Source organism: Mercurialis annua, linkage group LG7 (genome assembly GCF_937616625.2).
Source record: "Mercurialis annua linkage group LG7, ddMerAnnu1.2, whole genome shotgun sequence".
Classification (NCBI taxonomy): domain Eukaryota; kingdom Viridiplantae; phylum Streptophyta; class Magnoliopsida; order Malpighiales; family Euphorbiaceae; genus Mercurialis; species Mercurialis annua.
Window position 1 is genome coordinate 12283896 of NC_065576.1, and position 18355 is coordinate 12302250.

An 18355-nucleotide genomic window follows, 5' to 3' on the forward strand; every position below is an offset into this window, starting at 1 on the left:
ACTAGAGTAGTAGAAATTTTCCATTTGGATATTATTCCACCATTATTGGTGTTCATCAAGTTTTATATTGAATATTACTCAAGATTTATCTTTTAATGCAAATTTCTCTTTTGGATTTAATTCTTCTAAGTAAGTATTCCTCATTTATGCTTTCCTTTAATATTTTGTTGATTTTTAGTATGATATTTAGTGTTGTTGGCTAAACCCCCATGATTAGGGGTTGATATGAGATTGTAGATGTTGTATTGAATTGGTTTTGTAGTTTGTAACTTATTACATGTTCTAATCATAGTACCTAATGCTTGCTTAGGTTTAGCTACCCTAAGTATGAAATTAATTTAATTGATGCATTGAGAAATGGTTGATTGAATGAATTTGTATGATTAAAAGCCTAGACTTTGGTGCCGTGAGAGCGGGTTAGGGTTTCGGTAGCCGCAAGTTAATTGATTAATCGTATATCGCCTAATTTATTGTACCTAGGGTCACGAGAGGGAGTAAGGCTACGTTTGGTTATTCGATTGTCGGTTTTGTTGTCAGAAGCCTCATTCAACTTTGAGAAATGAAGAAATGGAGAATGCAAGTGTCAACCATGCCACTATGGTGGAAGTAAATGATGACGAAGCACAACAAAAATTGGAGTGCTATCAAGCCAGAATGTTAAGAGCCTTTAACAAGAAGGCACATCCGCTTTCTTTTCAACTTCGAGATTTTGTTCTTGCAATATGAAGACCCATAATCATCTCACGCCAAATAGGAATCAAGTTCCTTTCAAATTGGGATGGCCCTTATGTTGTTCAAGAAGTTTATTCCAATGGTGCTTACAAGATTGTTGATCAAGATGGATTGCGTGTTAGACCAATCAACGGAAAGTTATTGAAGAAGTATTATGCTTGAAGCTCGGCGACGCTCCTGGCCCGCATGAGCTAAAACTATGCACGGATCTCCCCTAAAAAAAGAAAATCTTGAACTACGTTTGACTTGATCTTTCGCAAGAAAGTACGTAGGCAGCCTGAATCACACCAACTTCAGTCATAACAAAAAATAATCAATCAAAAAAAAAATTCTAAAGTCTTAAACTATGTTTGACTTGATCTTTCGCAAGAAAGTACGAAGGCAGCTTGAATCATATCAAGTTCAGTTCACAATAACAAAAAAAAAGTTCATTCAAATAAAGAAAAAAAATATGTTCAAAATGCTCCAATATATTAGAAGACATGTGCATTGATAAGATAAATATAAAAGAGAGAATAGGAAGAAGAAAATATAAATCTTATTAAATGATCAAAGGAGTCTTATTACATAAACATAAGACAGAAAAAAAAAATGTATCAAATAACAAAAAAACAAAGAATAAGATCTAAGGTGACCATTGAAAATGGTTGAAATCATCAAAGTTTGCTTCTAATAAGCTTTCAAGCTCTTGTAGCTTAGCTTCATCATTTGGATCATGAACTAAAGCAACCTCAACATGGGAAATCTCATCACGGGTCTTCAAAGCATTTCCTTGATTATCTTGAATCTTCTTCTCGACCACCTCTAAAGACGACTCGAGCTTTTTCAGTTCCTCTTTAGCTTCATCAATTCAGGTTTGCAAAGTGGAACGATCATTGGCAGCTTCATTCTCGACTACTATAAAAACATCCAGTTTTCCTTGAAGCCTCTCAAGTTCTTTATCTCGAGCAATCACTGACATGCTAGAATGAAGTTCAGATTTCTTCTTGTTTACTTCTCTAATATTTTGAAGAAGACTATTGAGGCGTTCTTTTAGGATCGATGTGTCAAGACTCTCATACTTCTTCATCATATCAAGAAATGTAGATATAGCTTCAGCCATCGAAGGAATCTCTGATAAAGGCGTAGCAATGAGTCTTTCTTGTAGCGCTTTCCAAGATAAAGCAGCTACTTGGCGTTCAAGGAAAAGAAACATGTCAGCAACACATAGTTGAGTCTTCTCAAAAGCGTTACTGTCACGATCCAATTTCATGGATCGAGACCGGCGCTAGGGTATGGGTATGGTCGTACCAAAACCCGTAGCAAGCCTCGCGGATAACCTTATATACAAATAAACCTGCAAGAAAACCACTGCTCAGGAGCAACCGAGACTTCAACCTAAGTCTAACAGTTTATAAAACAGTTCTAATATCATAACTTGATAATAATCCGAAACTGTGAATCATGCCTCAAATATAATAATCCAATGTAACATGCCAAAGTATAATAATATAAAAGTCGTACCACTACGACAAACCAAAGTATAATAATCGAACACTATACTAGTTCTACTGCGGTCTAAGAGTTTAAAACAACAGACTAGTTTTATTGACATAAAAACCTCCAAGAATCAAGAATCGGAGTGGACCAGCTTACAAATCATAAACCTGGAAAATTTGGGAAAACAACGGGGTCTAATATACTGAGATGAGTTCGCAATACTATTTACATTTATTAAGTTTAAAACCCTTAAATCAAAACCTTTTATACTAATATAATAATATGATTATGGAAAACAATATTGAAATGATCCCTGCGTAAGTATGACATAACATACTGATAAACCCAGAGTGGACGGGAACATATCCTCGTCATATACCAGCGTAAGCAAGACTTTAGTCTGCCGATCCCAGAGTACTTATCGGTGTACACAGTCTCGATACAAGCCTATCGAGCAGCTCGTTTCAATCCAGATCCATAATTCGTAAAAACAGTTCAAAAGCATTTATAATATTAAAATATAATGCGGTACTTAATAAAGCGGTAAATAGCACTACAAACTCACTGCTTGCTTATCCACGTGAAATCTTGGCAAACAGCTAACCCTGCGTAGACTTCGAAGCACGAGCAGTCGACGGGTCTAAAACAATGTATAAGTTAAAATCCATACAACCCCTAACTCTAAGAATACTAGACACCACATAGGACTAGCATCTTGAACACAACCAAAGTACAACCCAAATAAGGTAAACATCTATGTACCAAACAAACCAAAGAATTCATATCATTCACTTTAAACAATCTAGGAAAGTTAGCTTAGATGAGTTCGTATCCATAAAAACAAAACCGAAGTCCTTTTCATAACTTAAATAGTTCTTTTAAACCAAAGAGTTTCCCAGAGTAGTGTGTTAGCCTTAACTGCAGTATAGCTCAACACAACATGTCGGGCGACACAAGTCTAACCCGACCCAACCATAAGCCAAAGTGAAAACCAGAGTTTAAAACCAATCCTTAAATAAAACCAAAGTCATTCGAAAATAAGAACTCAATCCATAGCTTAACAATGCCAACCTTAAAAGCAATAAATCATATAACTTGCCAACACTTGGCAAGTTTCACCAAAGGTATACATCACTTAAAAATTCCACCTTAAATTCAATTAATAGGATTTAAACACCTTTTAAAGATTTAAACTCAAATCTAAAATATTAACTTAGATAGCCATATCACCTTTGTAAAATTCACCATAACTTATATACCATAACAACCACTGATTTTTAAAATGACCCAAGATAAACTATCATTTTATAAATGTCCAAAATAGTTTATAACATGTATTTCCAGCCATTAACAATTTGATCAAAATCAAAATTAATCCAAAGCACTCAAATAATCAAATTTAGCAATTTTGCCGAAAATTGCCTAAACTAGCCAAACGATTCAAAACCAACAATCGATGAACCAAAATATGTTACTACTGATTTAAAAACATCAAAACATCATATAAAAAATATTAGATCAGTAGATATAGCATTTGAAAACCATTTTGCAATCGTAGCGTTTAACTTTCGTAGAATTGTCAATTTCGCAAATCGCAGAGATTTTACAACACAACCCAATTTCAATTCTCATTTACAAATAAAAACTTTTTATATCAGTAGCTATTGATATAAGAACACTTAATAATCAATCAATTTGGATTCAACCATTTAAATAATTCATTAAACGAATCCAATTCGCACAAGTCTAGAAATCGCCTATTCATTGTTTAATTACACCAATTCGTTATTGAATCATGCCAAACACTTTCCAAAACTTATAACATCAGATCATATATGTATAACCCATCATTTAATCATATAAGATCAGTAGCTTAAATATAGCATATCAATAACAACGATTCAATCCATCAAAATCCTATATTATGCATTTCTAGGCAAAATCACACAACAACAAATCCATAAATCAATTAGGAGTAAAAACATTACCTAATAATGATGAACAAGATTATAATTAATGTATTAACCCAAGGTTCAAAGGGCTGGACCGAAATCAATTAGATCCGCAAGCCACCAGCGAAGAACACAACGTAGAAATCGCGTAGATCTTGCGAGTATGATGAAAAATCAAGTTCTTAGCGTAATGAATCGCATCCGGGCTTGTTAGAACAAAGGAAATGTGTATTTTATATGAAGATATTCGTTTTAGGGTTTGTGGAAAAGAAAAGGGGGATGCTCACATGAAAATATGGGTCTACTTATAGACTTATGCGGGCTTTACATGGGCTTTGATAAAAACCACGATTTAATTATCATTTTGAGAGTTAGAAGCATCCAAACGACGTGAAAATTGTACTCATGCTAGAAAATACTCTTATGAACAACATATCCAAAAATGGGCCTGATCCAACATTTCAATAGGGAGATATCAACGTTTTACTAAAACAGGGCAGTTCTGGAAAACATGTGAATACTGTTTTGATAAATACCCGAAAATAAATTGAATCAACATCAAACACATACGAGATCATGGGATACATATAAGACACTCAAAAAGACACTACCAAGGTATCACAAGTGTTACTTCTAACATATAACCATTCAAAATCAAGTTCGAAACATAACAAGAAAAATGTTGATCTGCAAAATAATAATGAATGCAAGAAAACAACCAATTTGTAACGATAACCAAACTGACAAATTAAGTTTGAAAACACGGGGTATTACAGTTACGAGTATACTTTGGTGCGACCTCCTTTTGTAGTTCCAAATCATTCGCCTCTAAAGGAGTAGTGTTATCAACTAGAATCGCATGTGAGGGTTGTATGAAGTCTTTGTGATGACCATCTTCTAATGCTCTAGCCACCAACTTGAAAGATTCAGAGCTGAGTGATGTGTCTTCTATGTCTCCATATTCTTCACAATTGCTTTCAAAGTTTAGATCATGGAGATCGAGCTTCAAAATAGAAAAAGGAGAAGTGATGAGTAAAATGGTAAATAAAAAAAAAGTTTATAAAGACAAAGTTAAATTATAAACATTACCAATTTATCGCATTGAGGAAATGAACCCCTTGGGACGCTACCAAAATCCTTAGGATCCCCAGGAATCCACAACTTGGTCTTCTTTTGCCTATTCCAATAGCAGTCAGAATCCTCTTGATCAGTTCCTTCAAAAATCCAGACGGTCTTGATCCATGTCTTTGATGCCATCCTCAAATGTATGAGCATAATCATTATTCTTTGAAGGAGTCCTCTTTTCTGTTTGACTTCCAGAAGAAACTTCATAAGCCTTTGCTTGTATTGTGCGCTTCTTTGTTGCTCCTATCGGTGCACAAGTAGACACAACATCAACAATTTCATTGGTGGCGGCTTCATAAATCTTCTCTCTCGCATTCTTGATTTTCAATTTGATGACTAACCTTGATTCTTTTACTGGTGTCTTTAGCCATTTTCTAGACCACCAATCAAAGTAATCTTTGGTAACAAAAGTTTTCCCATCATTTGGAATTATAGGAAGCTTTATTCTTGCTAGAGTCAACGATCTAGTGCAGGATTGCCAAAGACGAACTATTTGATCCAAATTCAAGCCTTCCAAGTGTTGTTTGAGATCACCAGGAATGTCTTGGCAAAATCCAAATTGTCTGCTGAATCGATGAGGACTGTATGGTTCAGATATGTAGACATGATCAAGGCGTGTAACCAAATAACTTGATCTAAGACTAGCAAGGTACTCCCAATAACCAAGGGACAAATCTTCATCATCAGTTAATGTCATTCTTTTTGTTGAAAGATTGAAAGAAGGAATAATGAGCTGCGACAGATTTCTAAATAGAGCAAGGGCAGCCGAATCTTCAAAAGTACGCGCCATTCTCTCACCAGTATAAGCTTCAAAAGCCCTTGATCCGCAAATATTGAAGGAAAGCATCAAATGATTTAATTTCTACACGTGTAGAAATTACCCCATAGAGATTGTACTCGCTTTTTGATTAAATTCAATAAAATTGACATTTGTGCATATTTCTTGTTTTCTAATTTCAGGACAAGAAATGCGTGTTAACAATATATTTGCGGGAAATGACCAACAATAAGCAGTGCGGTGAGGATATACCAGTAATGTCTGTATGAGAATAAATTTCCTACTCCATTGTAATTAGGTGTCCAAGTTGAAGTAGGATTCTTGAATAGGTCTTCTAAAAGGTTCAAGTATTTTAAACAAATATAGAATCTTTTAGATTGACAGTGTCGTATTCAGATAAGAAATCCGTGTTTGGATAAAATCTTTATTATACAGATTGATCAGAGTGTTGAGATCCTTGACGGGCCTTATGGGACTCGATCATTGCTTGACGGATCCCTTGAAACTCGGGAGATTATTATTTATGAGTGATTAGGTTTCCATCATGATATATACAGTGGTCAGAGTAATTTATTCTTATAAAAATGACACTTTTAAAAGTTAAAAATTTATAAATTGGAGTGTTAGAGAGGTTAAACTGAAAATATCAGATAAATAAAACGGTATAAAGTTATAAGTCCGTCAAGAGTGTTTATCCCATGCAACCATTGCACAACGTTATTTTTACATCAAGTCAATAAACTTTTGCTATATAAATTTTTTTAATTTTTTTTTATCATTCAATTTTCCACATAACTGCTTAATTGATTTGTTGTACGGATAACATAGCGTAACAGTTGTGTTATATAATTATCCGTGAGAGAATGCATTAAGCCATATCATTTAAAAGAGTGGGTGGTTCTTAGCTGAAAATAGTAGCAATAGCACATGGAATTTGCTTAGAGTTGCAAAAGAAGTAATATCATTTTCGTAGCATTTTCTTCGCTTGGTTAATAAATAATGTGTAGCTAAATATCCACCAATAATCCATCGCCCACACTGTACTGAGTCTGTACTTCCATTTCCCTCTTGACTCGCTGTAAACCAAATCAGAAAGAAAAAGAAGTCGTCTCTCTTATACTTACTGTAACTAACTAACTAACCAACCGCCTCACTAATAAATATAAATCAATGGCGGAAGAGAAGGATGAATCAACTTCAATTCCACTCAGCCGTCCCGAAAATGTCGCCGGAGATCCCGAGGATCCTGCTAAATCTCCTCTTTCCTCCTCCTCTTCCTCCTCCAATTCCTCCACGCGCGAGGTTCGCTTTCTACTCTCCACCTTTCGTCATTTCTCTTTCAGAAATATGTTTTTATTCGCATTCAATAGATCTGTGTATTTCTTGTTTTAAAATTTCTTTGACTGTTCGCTATGTTATTTATTTGTAAGAAGAGTGTCGAATTTGTGGTTTCAAATTAGGGTTTCAGATTATTAAGCCTTATTTTGTGCCAGTACGGAAGAGATGGATTACTATAAATAGAAATGTATGGATCAATCTGATGGCTCCAATTGTTAATAATTCCTGACAATTTCACGTTCAATCTAAAGAATTACAAGTGTTTCTTATAAACTGTAAAGAGAGAGATGGAAGAAGCTTAGATGCAAGATATTTTATTGGATTGTTTCTTTATCCGGCGTGCTATTCAAATGTCCGTCTTCTACGCGGCATTGGACTTAATTTTAAGTTCTATACCAAATTCTTGAAGTCACATAGGCTCTCTTCAAAGAGACATGTAATCCTGAATTGGCCCTGTTTGGGACATCGTTGTGTGCGTAACCCAAATAAAATGATGTTTTATGATTTCATTTTGAAGTTTTTTTAAAAGTGTCAGTAAAGAGCTTGAGCGGAGCGGAAAAAGATCTACTAATGATTTGGAACGTCTAATCGATGCTCCAAATATCTGAGTTTACCTTTAAGGTTCATGACTAATCCATTGCTACTCTAAGCATTGATATCTGTTGATAATCTAGTTAAGATATGAATGAAAGATTGAAGGCAGTTTAATTCTTGTACTTGAAAACTCTATTCCGGTTAATTCCGCTGGTCATAGGCATTTACTTACACTAAAAGTTGCAAGAGATGCATCGGGAAGCTAATGGCTATTAAAGTTCTATTTAACAAATCATTGTAAAGCATCTAAACCGGTACCTTCACAAAAACTTAAGTTCAAGAAAACAATGTCAAATATAGGACTCTTATATTTGAAATTTTGACAGAGATTAAAACTATAGTTGAAGGTTCACCTAACATTTTAAACTCATGGATTGCTTTGTTTATTTGACATAGTACGAGTGCCTCTTTTATTGAAAGCTCTACTGTTTTTAATCCTTGACAACTCTTATTTGGTTAATTAAATATTTGAGCATAAAATGTGGTGGATTTGTACTTGTTCATACTTCAAGCTCAATAGACATTTGCATGCGGGGTGTCTTAGAGATTGGTAATTGGAGTCTCACCTAACAGGTTAAGATTTTGGATTGATCGGTTGTTTTTGAAAAAATGAATTACGTCATCTTTATGGCAAATACAGTAGTGCCTCTAACCAAAACTCTCTTCACATGCATATGGATATTTACATTTCCCCAAATGTTGAAACTAGATTGAAACAGCTAAGTAGCTTGCGTGCACAAATTGAAATACAGTGGCTTTTATCTTACTAATGGTCAATATAAATTTCTGGTCAAGTCTGCAAGGTTTACATAAAAGATGCTTGTGGGTAATTCTTATATAACATTCCTGTTTATGTTCATATTGTGCAGGCTTGCTGTTTCTTTCTCCAAAGTTGGGTGTCCAAGAAGTTTATGACTGGCTGGTGAGAACTGTAACTATTAGTTGTAAAGTTTTAACCATCTTGATCTTTGAAGCCTAACACTCTGTTGGATGTGAAACTGCAGTGTTGTACTTTTCCCTATTGCTGTGACATTCTTTATTACATGGTGGCTTATTCAGTTCTTTGATGGTTTCTTTAGTCCAATTTATGAACGACTTGGCATTGACGTATTCGGTAAGTTATGTTTATCCAAATATTACAGTATTATATTATACGGCAATCTCTACTACATGACTTTGCTCCAATTTCAAAAGTAGCCAATGTTTGTCCCAGATCGCAGAACCTTACTTTCAGTCTCAGCTTGTTTTTGAATTTATCAAATAAGATAAATGGATGTTATTGGAATTTTACATCGATCAACCTCCTGATGCTCATTGCCTTAGCCTCCTGTTCAGGGAAAAAAGGATGTAGTGTAAAGATTTTAAATTAATTGCACCCATTTACTTGCTATTTTGTTTGAATTCACAAAGAAAAGTAAATTTTGTTAATATATTATTACTTTACATTCCATTCTCTAATCTGACTTTCATTAGCTTAACTTTCCATTACCTTTAAAACTCCCATGCGTAGAGAAGAAAATAGAGGAACTGATTGATAAAGTACAAATTAGTAGTAAGAAGATTCATATGTTTTCAGCTGCTTCATTTATCACAATTGGAATTTAAAATCATTGCTATGATATAAGCAAGATGTTCACTTTTTTTTTCCAGCTCTTGGGACATTTGCCACAAGTTCTCCAAATGATCTTATTGTTTGTTTTGACAGTTACTAAGTATTACTGCAGCCTTCTATAAAAGAAAAATCCCTATGTTTGCCAACAATATTATTGTTTTCTCTAAAATTTTCCCTGGCAGAGTCTGTTATCATTGCCCCTTATACTAAATTTTCACTCAGACACGTCTGATTTTGGACAATTAAAATTGGTATTGTCACTATTGGGAAATCTAGAAATTATGCATACATACAACAATTTTTGTTCATGTAGTGCATAAGAGACTACATATATTGCATTTATGTGGCCTGTATACTGCAGAATATGAAATATCAAAGCATAACTTGTTTTCTTGTTGGTTTCTTTAGAGTTTCGCTTTCTATGAAGTATGAATCAACTAGCATAGTTGAAAATTTGTCAGTTGGTTTCATGTAATGCATTAAATTTTATCCATAGGTGAAACCATTAACTCATCACAACTGAAAACACTGCCTTTAAGATATAGTATAGATTACATAATCTTCATTTATGGGATTTACCCTTGCTATAAAAATAAAACAGAAATAGATGATCCTGGATATGATTGACATGGAGAAATATTATTCTGTATGGTTAGATATTATATATTAGATCTGGAATAATTATCATTTAATGGCGTTGTAAGTTTGTTGTGTAAAAATATAGCTTTCTCCTTCACAGTTTTTTATTTGGAAATATATGGGTTCTAGTTAATGATTTTTACATGATAAATATGTAGTATTCGGCCTCTAAAAAAAGTTTGTCTATCATGCAGGACTTGGATTTGTGACATCTCTGGTATTTGTGTTCTTTGTTGGCGTTTTTGTTTCCTCATGGATTGGCTCCTCAGTTTTCTGGCTAGGGGAATGGTTCATTAAGCGAATGCCGTTTGTCAAACATCTATATTCAGCTTCCAAACAAATTAGTGCTGCAATTTCTCCAGGTATTAGACATTTCCTTACCCGTCAGAGATATAAATTAGAGAGTTATTTTCTCTAGGAAGTGGTCCTGTTTTATATTCCATTGGTACTACTAATGGCCAGTGGATTTAACGTACTTTCTTTTCCAAGCTTACAAAATCTCTCTTACCCTGTTTTTGTTTTATTGTCTTTTCTATTCACGCTCTTGGTTCTCCAGTAAATTTTCTATACTCTATTGTGCAATTAGATTTGCCTTCCAAAGACATTTTGAAGTGATGTTATATTGATTGATTCATTTGGTGAATTTTTAAATTCTTGTGAAATCTGTGATTTTAGTATAGGATTCGAATGAAGAGTTTGGTGGATCTTTTTTGAGGTTTAAATTATTGTTTTCCACAAGTCTAGTTTTAGTTTTCCTCTTTAAGATTAATTCTCCATCATTACAACAGGTCCATATGAAAAAATTATCATTAAACTTACTTTAGAATTTGCGGAAGTGGTATACATTGGTATTTATATTTATTTCCTGGCCACAGATCAGAATACCACAGCCTTCAAAGAGGTTGCAATTATTCGTCATCCTCGTGTTGGGGAATATGCATTTGGTTTTATAACATCAACTGTCATCCTTCAGGTACTTGTGGCTTTATGATGTCTGTTCTCTTGCAAGAATTTTTGCCTTACATGTGTGAATCATGTCTTATCCATTATCTGTTTTGAATATGATGTTTGGCTTTAGCTGATACTTTTAAACACTATGTGCCACAGCTGCTCTATAACATTATGTTCTAATAATTTTTTCCAAAAAGAAAAATCATATCTAGGTAGATGCCATTTTCGTTTCCTTCTATGGAAAAACAGAATTAAAGAGGTAGTAGATATCAACTAAGGCTGACTAAATCAAGTCTAAAGGAAATTTAAATATAGAGTTAACTATGGTTGTCAACTCTGACCCGACTATAAAACTGGTGATGTAAGAGGGTTAAGAGTTAAAGATTGAACCGGAGTTGAATTGTATATACAAATAATGTTTAAATTATTTTTTTAAAAGAAAAATATATTATTTAGCATAAACAGTGCTTAACTAATCCGTAGGAAGTTTTTTTCTAGCTTGAAGGTTAAATATTGTCACATTGGTAAAAAATGTAACCGGTCTTTCTTTGTTCACTTGTATCAGATCATCAATATGATTTTTATGATAACATCAACACAATCTCCCCTACTATTGACATCTGTGTAACATCAAGCAAGTCATCTCTGTCAGTTACATCTCTTAGAAAATTATATACATCTACAAAACAGATTTTGTGGTCTAAGAGTATCTGGCCAGTTTAACGAATTTAAAAATGATTTATCAGAAAGGATTTTGGGGTCATCTAACCTGGATCAAAGGCCGACTCTCAGGTTGTCCTGTTGAACATCAATGGCCGACTCTCACTATTGTTGTTTCTTATACCCTATTTTTCTTCTTTGATTAATAGAAGACGAAATGAAGGTTCTCTTTTTTTCGAAGACCTTTCTTGCATTCTTAGCATGTAGCTTGAATGCTGTCCCTTGTTGAGTGGGAACATCTAACATTAATAGAATGTCTGGAAGGGATGGAAATGTGGGAAAGAGGAATGAAGGAGAAGTGTGAAAATGAAGGGTGGCAAAAGAATAATTAGGGAGAAAATCTAGAATTTTCTTTTATTTCTCTCAAATTTTTTCATCCAAGATGAAAGTGGAACCTATGAGTCCTCTCATTGATTGTTTTTTTCCTTTCAAAAACTGAAGTGTAAAATGTAATTTATAGTTAGTAAAGAAATAATTGTTGAAATCTCCCTTTCCCCATGGGGAAAAAATGGAAAAGAAAAACTTATCTTAATAAAACTAATGCAATAAATTTTTGGAGAAGGTTTCTCTTCCTCTGGCATTCTATTTATTGATATTGATGTTTTTTTTATATGCGAGCTTGATACCATTGTGATATTATGAGATTTAAATTTACTTGATGCATGCATTCACAAATTCTCTCAGGATGTTCAGCGTATTTATAATTTAATCATTTTTTTTTAATTTTTGTAATGTCATGTGTGCACTTTTTATCTTTTGCAATGTAATGCGCGATATTAGAAATCGGTGCACTGAAGCTGATGTGGCAAGTTGGAGCTGAACATTTTTGATGTCTATGTGGAATTCACGTCAGCTAACAGATAATTGAGTTCTATTTGTAAAAAAAAATGCACGACTTTTAGCAATTTTATTCCGTCATTTCAATTTTTTTATAATTCTATGCATTGCTTTCAATTTTTTAATATGATGCACATAATTATAATTTAATGAATAGAAGTTGAGAAGTTAAAATTGTTAAAGTTGTAGAAATAAAAAAGATTCAACTAAATTGTACATGTTGCTATAGCTCAGATGTTTCTTAGGTAGGAACCCTTACATTTCTTGGCGCGTGATAACTTCTATCTTATTGGATGGTGACTAATGTTTCTCGCTTGTTATATTGTTTACGTTAATTAGAATGATTTTGGTATATAGATTACAATAAATTCATTGAGAGTTTTTTTTTTCTCTTTGTTGAACTAGGTTCTTATCTCATTTTTTCTTTGGTTGGTTTCTGGTCATTTACTGCAGAAAGAGAATGAAGATGAAGAGTTGTGTAGTGTTTTTGTCCCAACGAACCATCTTTACATTGGTGATATTTTCCTTCTGAACTCCAAGGACATCATAAGACCAAATCTTTCAATCCGAGAAGGCATAGGTATGTTTGTTTTGTTATTGTCATTTCCCACTTTCTAGTAGAATGCAGTTTGCATTTCGAGCGAGCAACCATTCTTTTGTTTCCTACTTCTTTGTGCTTTTGGCAAAATGTTCATAGATTAGTCTCTGCATATTATTTTGATGATATAATTTCTAGAGCAAAAGGTCACATTTAGGCATCTCTAATTGAATTAATTAAATGAGTTCTTAATCAAAAGGTCACATTTAGGCATCTCTAATTGAATTAATTAAATGAGTTCTTAACATATTAAATTTAAGTAAATTTAGAAGCATTCAGTGCTGGATTACTTGTGTGGTATAAGTTAGGACGAGTGCTGATAGGTAGTTATTTAGGAGCCAAAAACTATTTAAGTCGGTTAATGAAGCTAAAATCTATTGCTAAGTGCAAGGATGTCTTTTTTTTTTTTTTTACATTTTGTTAAGCAAAAATTGCTTTGGTAATGCATCCGACTGACTGACTCATAAACTAGACACAAGATACAGGGCAACTTGACGGTGTATAGATGAGCTCTGTAAATTTGTTTAAATTTCAAACTTGGTCCAGTTTATGAACACAGAGGTTAAGCTTGGAATGAGCTTGGCCTTGTTGTTCAAGCTGGGTCAACAACAAGCCATGCTCAAGTTCATCTCAACTATTGAATCAGCCTCAAAATGGCTAAACGCTTTAGCTTACTGACAATTTTGGTTTTCTTCAAATAAAACATACTGAGTGATGTCGTGATTAGTTATTATTTTGTTTACGAGTCTTACTTGAAAGTCAATGCCCCGTCCTAGTAATCAATATTTTGGCGCATGAGCGCTATGCTGATCTTGCAGCATTCTATGAATCCAAATCGAATGATCAGACCAATATATTTGGTTGGTTTAGTTTTAAATAACACAAAATCTGATTTCTGGTTTGATTTGATTTTTTAAAAAAAAAGTCAGTTCACTTTTGGTACAAATTAAACCGAAAAACCAACAGAATCGAGTTTCTCGACTTGGTTTGAAATATTTAAAATTCTTATAAAATTGGTATGGTTCAATTTTAATAAATCAAAATTTTAATTCGATCAAATGTGAATCGAATGCACACCCTTTAGCACTAGTGAAGCTCAAATTAAATGTGAATCGAATGCACTCTCTTTAGCACTAATGAAGCTCAAATTAAATGTGAATGGAATGCACACCCTTTAGTACTAGTGAAGCTTTACCTTGTTTAGTTTTAAAATTGTAACACAGTAGAACATCTAATTGTTAGTTGGTTGTGATCACATGGAATGCTGGTAATATTGCAGAGATTATTGTGTCCGGAGGGATGACAATGCCACAAGTAATAACGCCTCTGGAGCGGGTTGCTCGACAAAACGAAAGAATTCCTTTGAACAGGATTGTATAATGGCATAGAATAAGTAACTCCTTGGTTTCTCGACAGTCCCACCGGTAATATGGAAGTGAAACATTGGACACGAGCCTCACAGATTGATCGATAGGCTGTATAGCAGAGAGGCTGATAAAACATGAAAGCTTTACAACTCACCTGGAATTATTATTGTATACGTAGGTAGTTGGAGCATGAAGTATCAAGTTGTATGTGGGTAAACAGACATTTGTTGTACCTCTTGAATCTCGATTATTGTATGATGTACATTCTCACCCTCATCAAAGTTCTTATTCATGAATGCTTCTGGTAGTTTTCTAAACTCTATTATTAACAGGTGTATCAATCTTATCAAATTTTGTTCCGTCTTCTCTTGTTTACTTTTTCGTAGCCTCTAGTTTTTACGAAATCAACATGTTTTAGTTTTAGTCTTTAAAGTAGGGTTGTGCACGAGTTTTGGATATTCCCGAATCTAAACTGGAAATCATATTGAAAGTATCCTGAATTGAAAAAGATCCATTGATCTTTTACTTTATCCGATCCGGACCGAAGCGGAAATTTAATTTCTGCGGTTCTTAATCTTAAATAGATCTTAATACTGATATTTGGACTTAACTGAACAACCAAAATTATAATTGAATTATAAAAATGAAAGAACTAAAATGTTAATGAAAATAAAACAACTAGAATTATATTTAATTATATATATAAAAAATATTAATGAAAACAAAATTGAGATATCATATCGTTTGTTAAGGGGGATGAAAATGTGATTTGCGGTATATGTGAGGGACTTGTAAATAATTTGCTCTATATTTATATTAAAAATTTTAATTTTTTTGTGCAATTTAAACTCTTGGAATTGAGATTACATAATTTTTATATGATTTTATCTGGCGCCACGTAAAATCGACTTATAAATATTACTTTTGCGCACACAAACATACAATTATTTTGTTTTTGTTCTATTTTGTTAATTTCACACCATTAGATGAAAGTGATAATAATTAATCTAATGATATTAAATAGATCAAGTAAGATTTGTTTTGTAAAAAACAAAATAACTGTAGAAGCACCTTATAGATATAATTACTAACATTCCATGTGTAAAAATAGACCAAGTAAGATTTGTTTTGTATAATCACATAAGACCATTTTAATTGAAAATATTCTAACGGATGATTTGTTTTTTCACAAAACTATAATTCAAATATATTCTTTTTACGAATTAAAATTAAAGTTTCTGATAAAGTAGAAGAAAATTCAAATATTGTAAATATTCATAGTTAAAAAGTCGGATGTTTTTAAATGGCCTCTTTAGTTAAAATATTTTAAAAAATATAACATTAAAGTTTGTTTTTAAAAAATACAATTTGTATTTTTTTTTGCAAAAATGATTTTTGTTATTTTCATTTTTTTAATCTCAAAAATACTATTTCGGTTAACCGACGGTATACTAACAGATTACGAACATTATACTAGAAAATAATTTATATTTTATATGCACAATTTAAGTTTACTATAAAATTATTAACGATATACTAAAAATTACTTAACTATAAGTTTATCAGCGGTTTACTCACAGTTCACTAACGGTATTCTAAAAATAAAATTATTAATTTTTAAAAAAAATATAGTTTGTTTAAAATAAACAATTCAAGTTTACCAAATAGTTTACCACCGATTTATTAACCATATATTTAAAATATAAATTATTACACATTTAGGCTATTAATCACCCATGACCCCTGATTTTTGAGGGTACGGGCACAAAACCCCATGATGTTTAAAAACGGACACAAAACCCCACGATTTTTGTGGCGGCGCTTACAGAACCCTGTGAGGATAAAGATACCCCTGACGCAGTCATCTGAGGAACAGATTCAGAGTTTTTTGATGACCGAAAAATTTTCCGGTCATCTTCAAATCGGAGAAGATGACCGAAATTTTTTCCGGCGGTGGTTGGATGGTTGGTGGGGTGGTGGTTGTTGGGTTAATCTAATGATTTAGATTAGATTGGGTTGATTTTTTTTTTTGTCTTTTTCTAAATGAAATTAGGAGTATTTTGGGTGTTTGGAATTTTTAAGGTATTTTGCTGACGTGGCGCCGTCGGTTTTTAAAAAAAATATCAGTTGATCAGAAAAGACAGCGTCAGAATTATTTCCGTCATATTTAGGGGGTATTGTGAGCGCCGCCATAAAAATCAGGGTGTTTTGTGCCCGTTTTTAAATATCAGAGAGTTTTGTGCCCGTACCCTCAAAAGTCAGGAGACATGAGTGATTATTAGCCCACATTTACCAATGGTCAACCTAATATCTACTAAAAACAAGGTTATTAGTGTACCATTAGTACAACATTTGTTAACTAGCAACAAAATAAAATTCAGCAACAGTTTACTAACAAGTTTATTAATGATATATTCAAAAAGAATTATTACAAATAAATCAACGGTTTACCCAATGTTAACCATTGGTTAAACAACACCCAAAATATTATAAATATCAAAAGATATTTTGTAAACATTTCTTCAAATACATAGAGTGTAGGCTGTGCAGCACTAAAAAATCGAACTACCAACGTCACCACAGTCGTTCACAAGCAAAAAATAAGAAATGGATTAACCAACACCCAGAATATTGATTCGATTTGGCTCAATGGCAAAAAAAACCCAAATCTTTACGACTTGTTGTAATTTTATCCAAATTTTTTTAATAGTTGCAATAGTATCCAAATTGCATTAATTTGTTGGAATAATAGCCAAATTGCACTTTTTATGTGAATTGTTTTTGAGATTTTTTTGCATTTTTTGGGACTTTTACTATGTTATTATACATCAAAAAATAATAATAGCCAAATATCTTAATTGAAAACAATAAGTTTAGCCATCAATTTGTCTATTATTGCAAAAAAAAAATACAATTTGTATATTATTGCAACAAATAAATGCAATTTGGATATTATTGCAAAAATTAAAAGGTTTGGATAAAATTGCAACAAGTCGTAATTTTTTTTACCACTAAGCCATTCGATTTTAGATATGAAAAAACGGCATCAGCATCGTTATAATTATATCTATTTCCATTAATACCCTCGCCATTTTTAGCAATTCTACCCCAACTCTCGTCATCTTCAGCAATTCTATCCCAACTCCTCCTTTTCAAAACGTACAGTCGATCTCCTCCTCAACAACAACCTCCCATAACAGCCTTGTCCCACCAACCCTCCGACAACAATAGGCAACAACAATCGCTGATTTTGAAAAAAGAAAGAAAAGAGGAAGCCGACATTGGAACTGGTATGTCAAACGACGGTTGAGAACAACAAATCGCCGGTCTTGAGGTCTTAAGGAAAGGAACGTGAAGAAAATAAAATAAAATTGAATGTGATTTTAAAAATTTAGGGTTTGTTGATTTGTGAGTTGAGAAAATAAGCAAAGATATGTTAGGTTTGGACTAAATAGATAAGGCCACATATTTATGTAAGAGAATTTTTCAAAAATACCCATACTATGTATAAATATTTTGAAAAATACAGTTTGACCAGTTGGGGTTGATTTTTACGGTTTGACTTTTAAAAGTTGCGAAATTACACTTTTTGAGTTGAAAAATACGGTTTTTTATTTTTAAAAACCAGAAAAT

At 32.9% G+C, this 18355-nt stretch overlaps 1 protein-coding gene across 2 annotated transcripts; it reads left to right on the top strand.

Moving 5' to 3' along the window:
• Window positions 1-7000: 7000 nt before the first annotated feature.
• Window positions 7001-15081, top strand: LOC126655728 (protein LIKE COV 2-like). Of its 2 annotated transcripts, none has more exons than XM_050349999.2 (7): window positions 7001-7368; window positions 8868-8920; window positions 9003-9112; window positions 10444-10611; window positions 11125-11222; window positions 13211-13337; window positions 14635-15081. In XM_050349999.2, the coding sequence occupies exons 1-7, from the start codon at window positions 7237-7239 to the stop codon at window positions 14733-14735; spliced, it is 789 nt and encodes a 262-aa protein (XP_050205956.1). In that variant the 5' UTR covers window positions 7001-7236; the 3' UTR covers window positions 14736-15081. The 2 variants fall into 2 exon arrangements, with proteins under 2 accessions (XP_050205956.1, XP_050205957.1); XM_050350000.2 differs by lacking the exon at window positions 7001-7368 and adding an exon at window positions 7920-8025.
• The last annotated feature ends 3274 nt before the right edge of the window (window positions 15082-18355 follow it).

What these genes read in the sequence shown, in the direction of transcription:
- LOC126655728 (XM_050349999.2), top strand. Translation starts at nt 7,237, where the DNA reads ATGGCGGAAGAGAAGGATGAATCAACTTCAATTCCACTCAGCCGTCCC. An exon ending in AAGAAGTTTATGACTGGCTG is followed by an intron (nt 8,921 to 9,002) that starts GTGAGAACTGTA and finishes GTGAAACTGCAG; the next exon opens with TGTTGTACTTTTCCCTATTG. An exon ending in CATCAACTGTCATCCTTCAG is followed by an intron (nt 11,223 to 13,210) that starts GTACTTGTGGCT and finishes CATTTACTGCAG; the next exon opens with AAAGAGAATGAAGATGAAGA.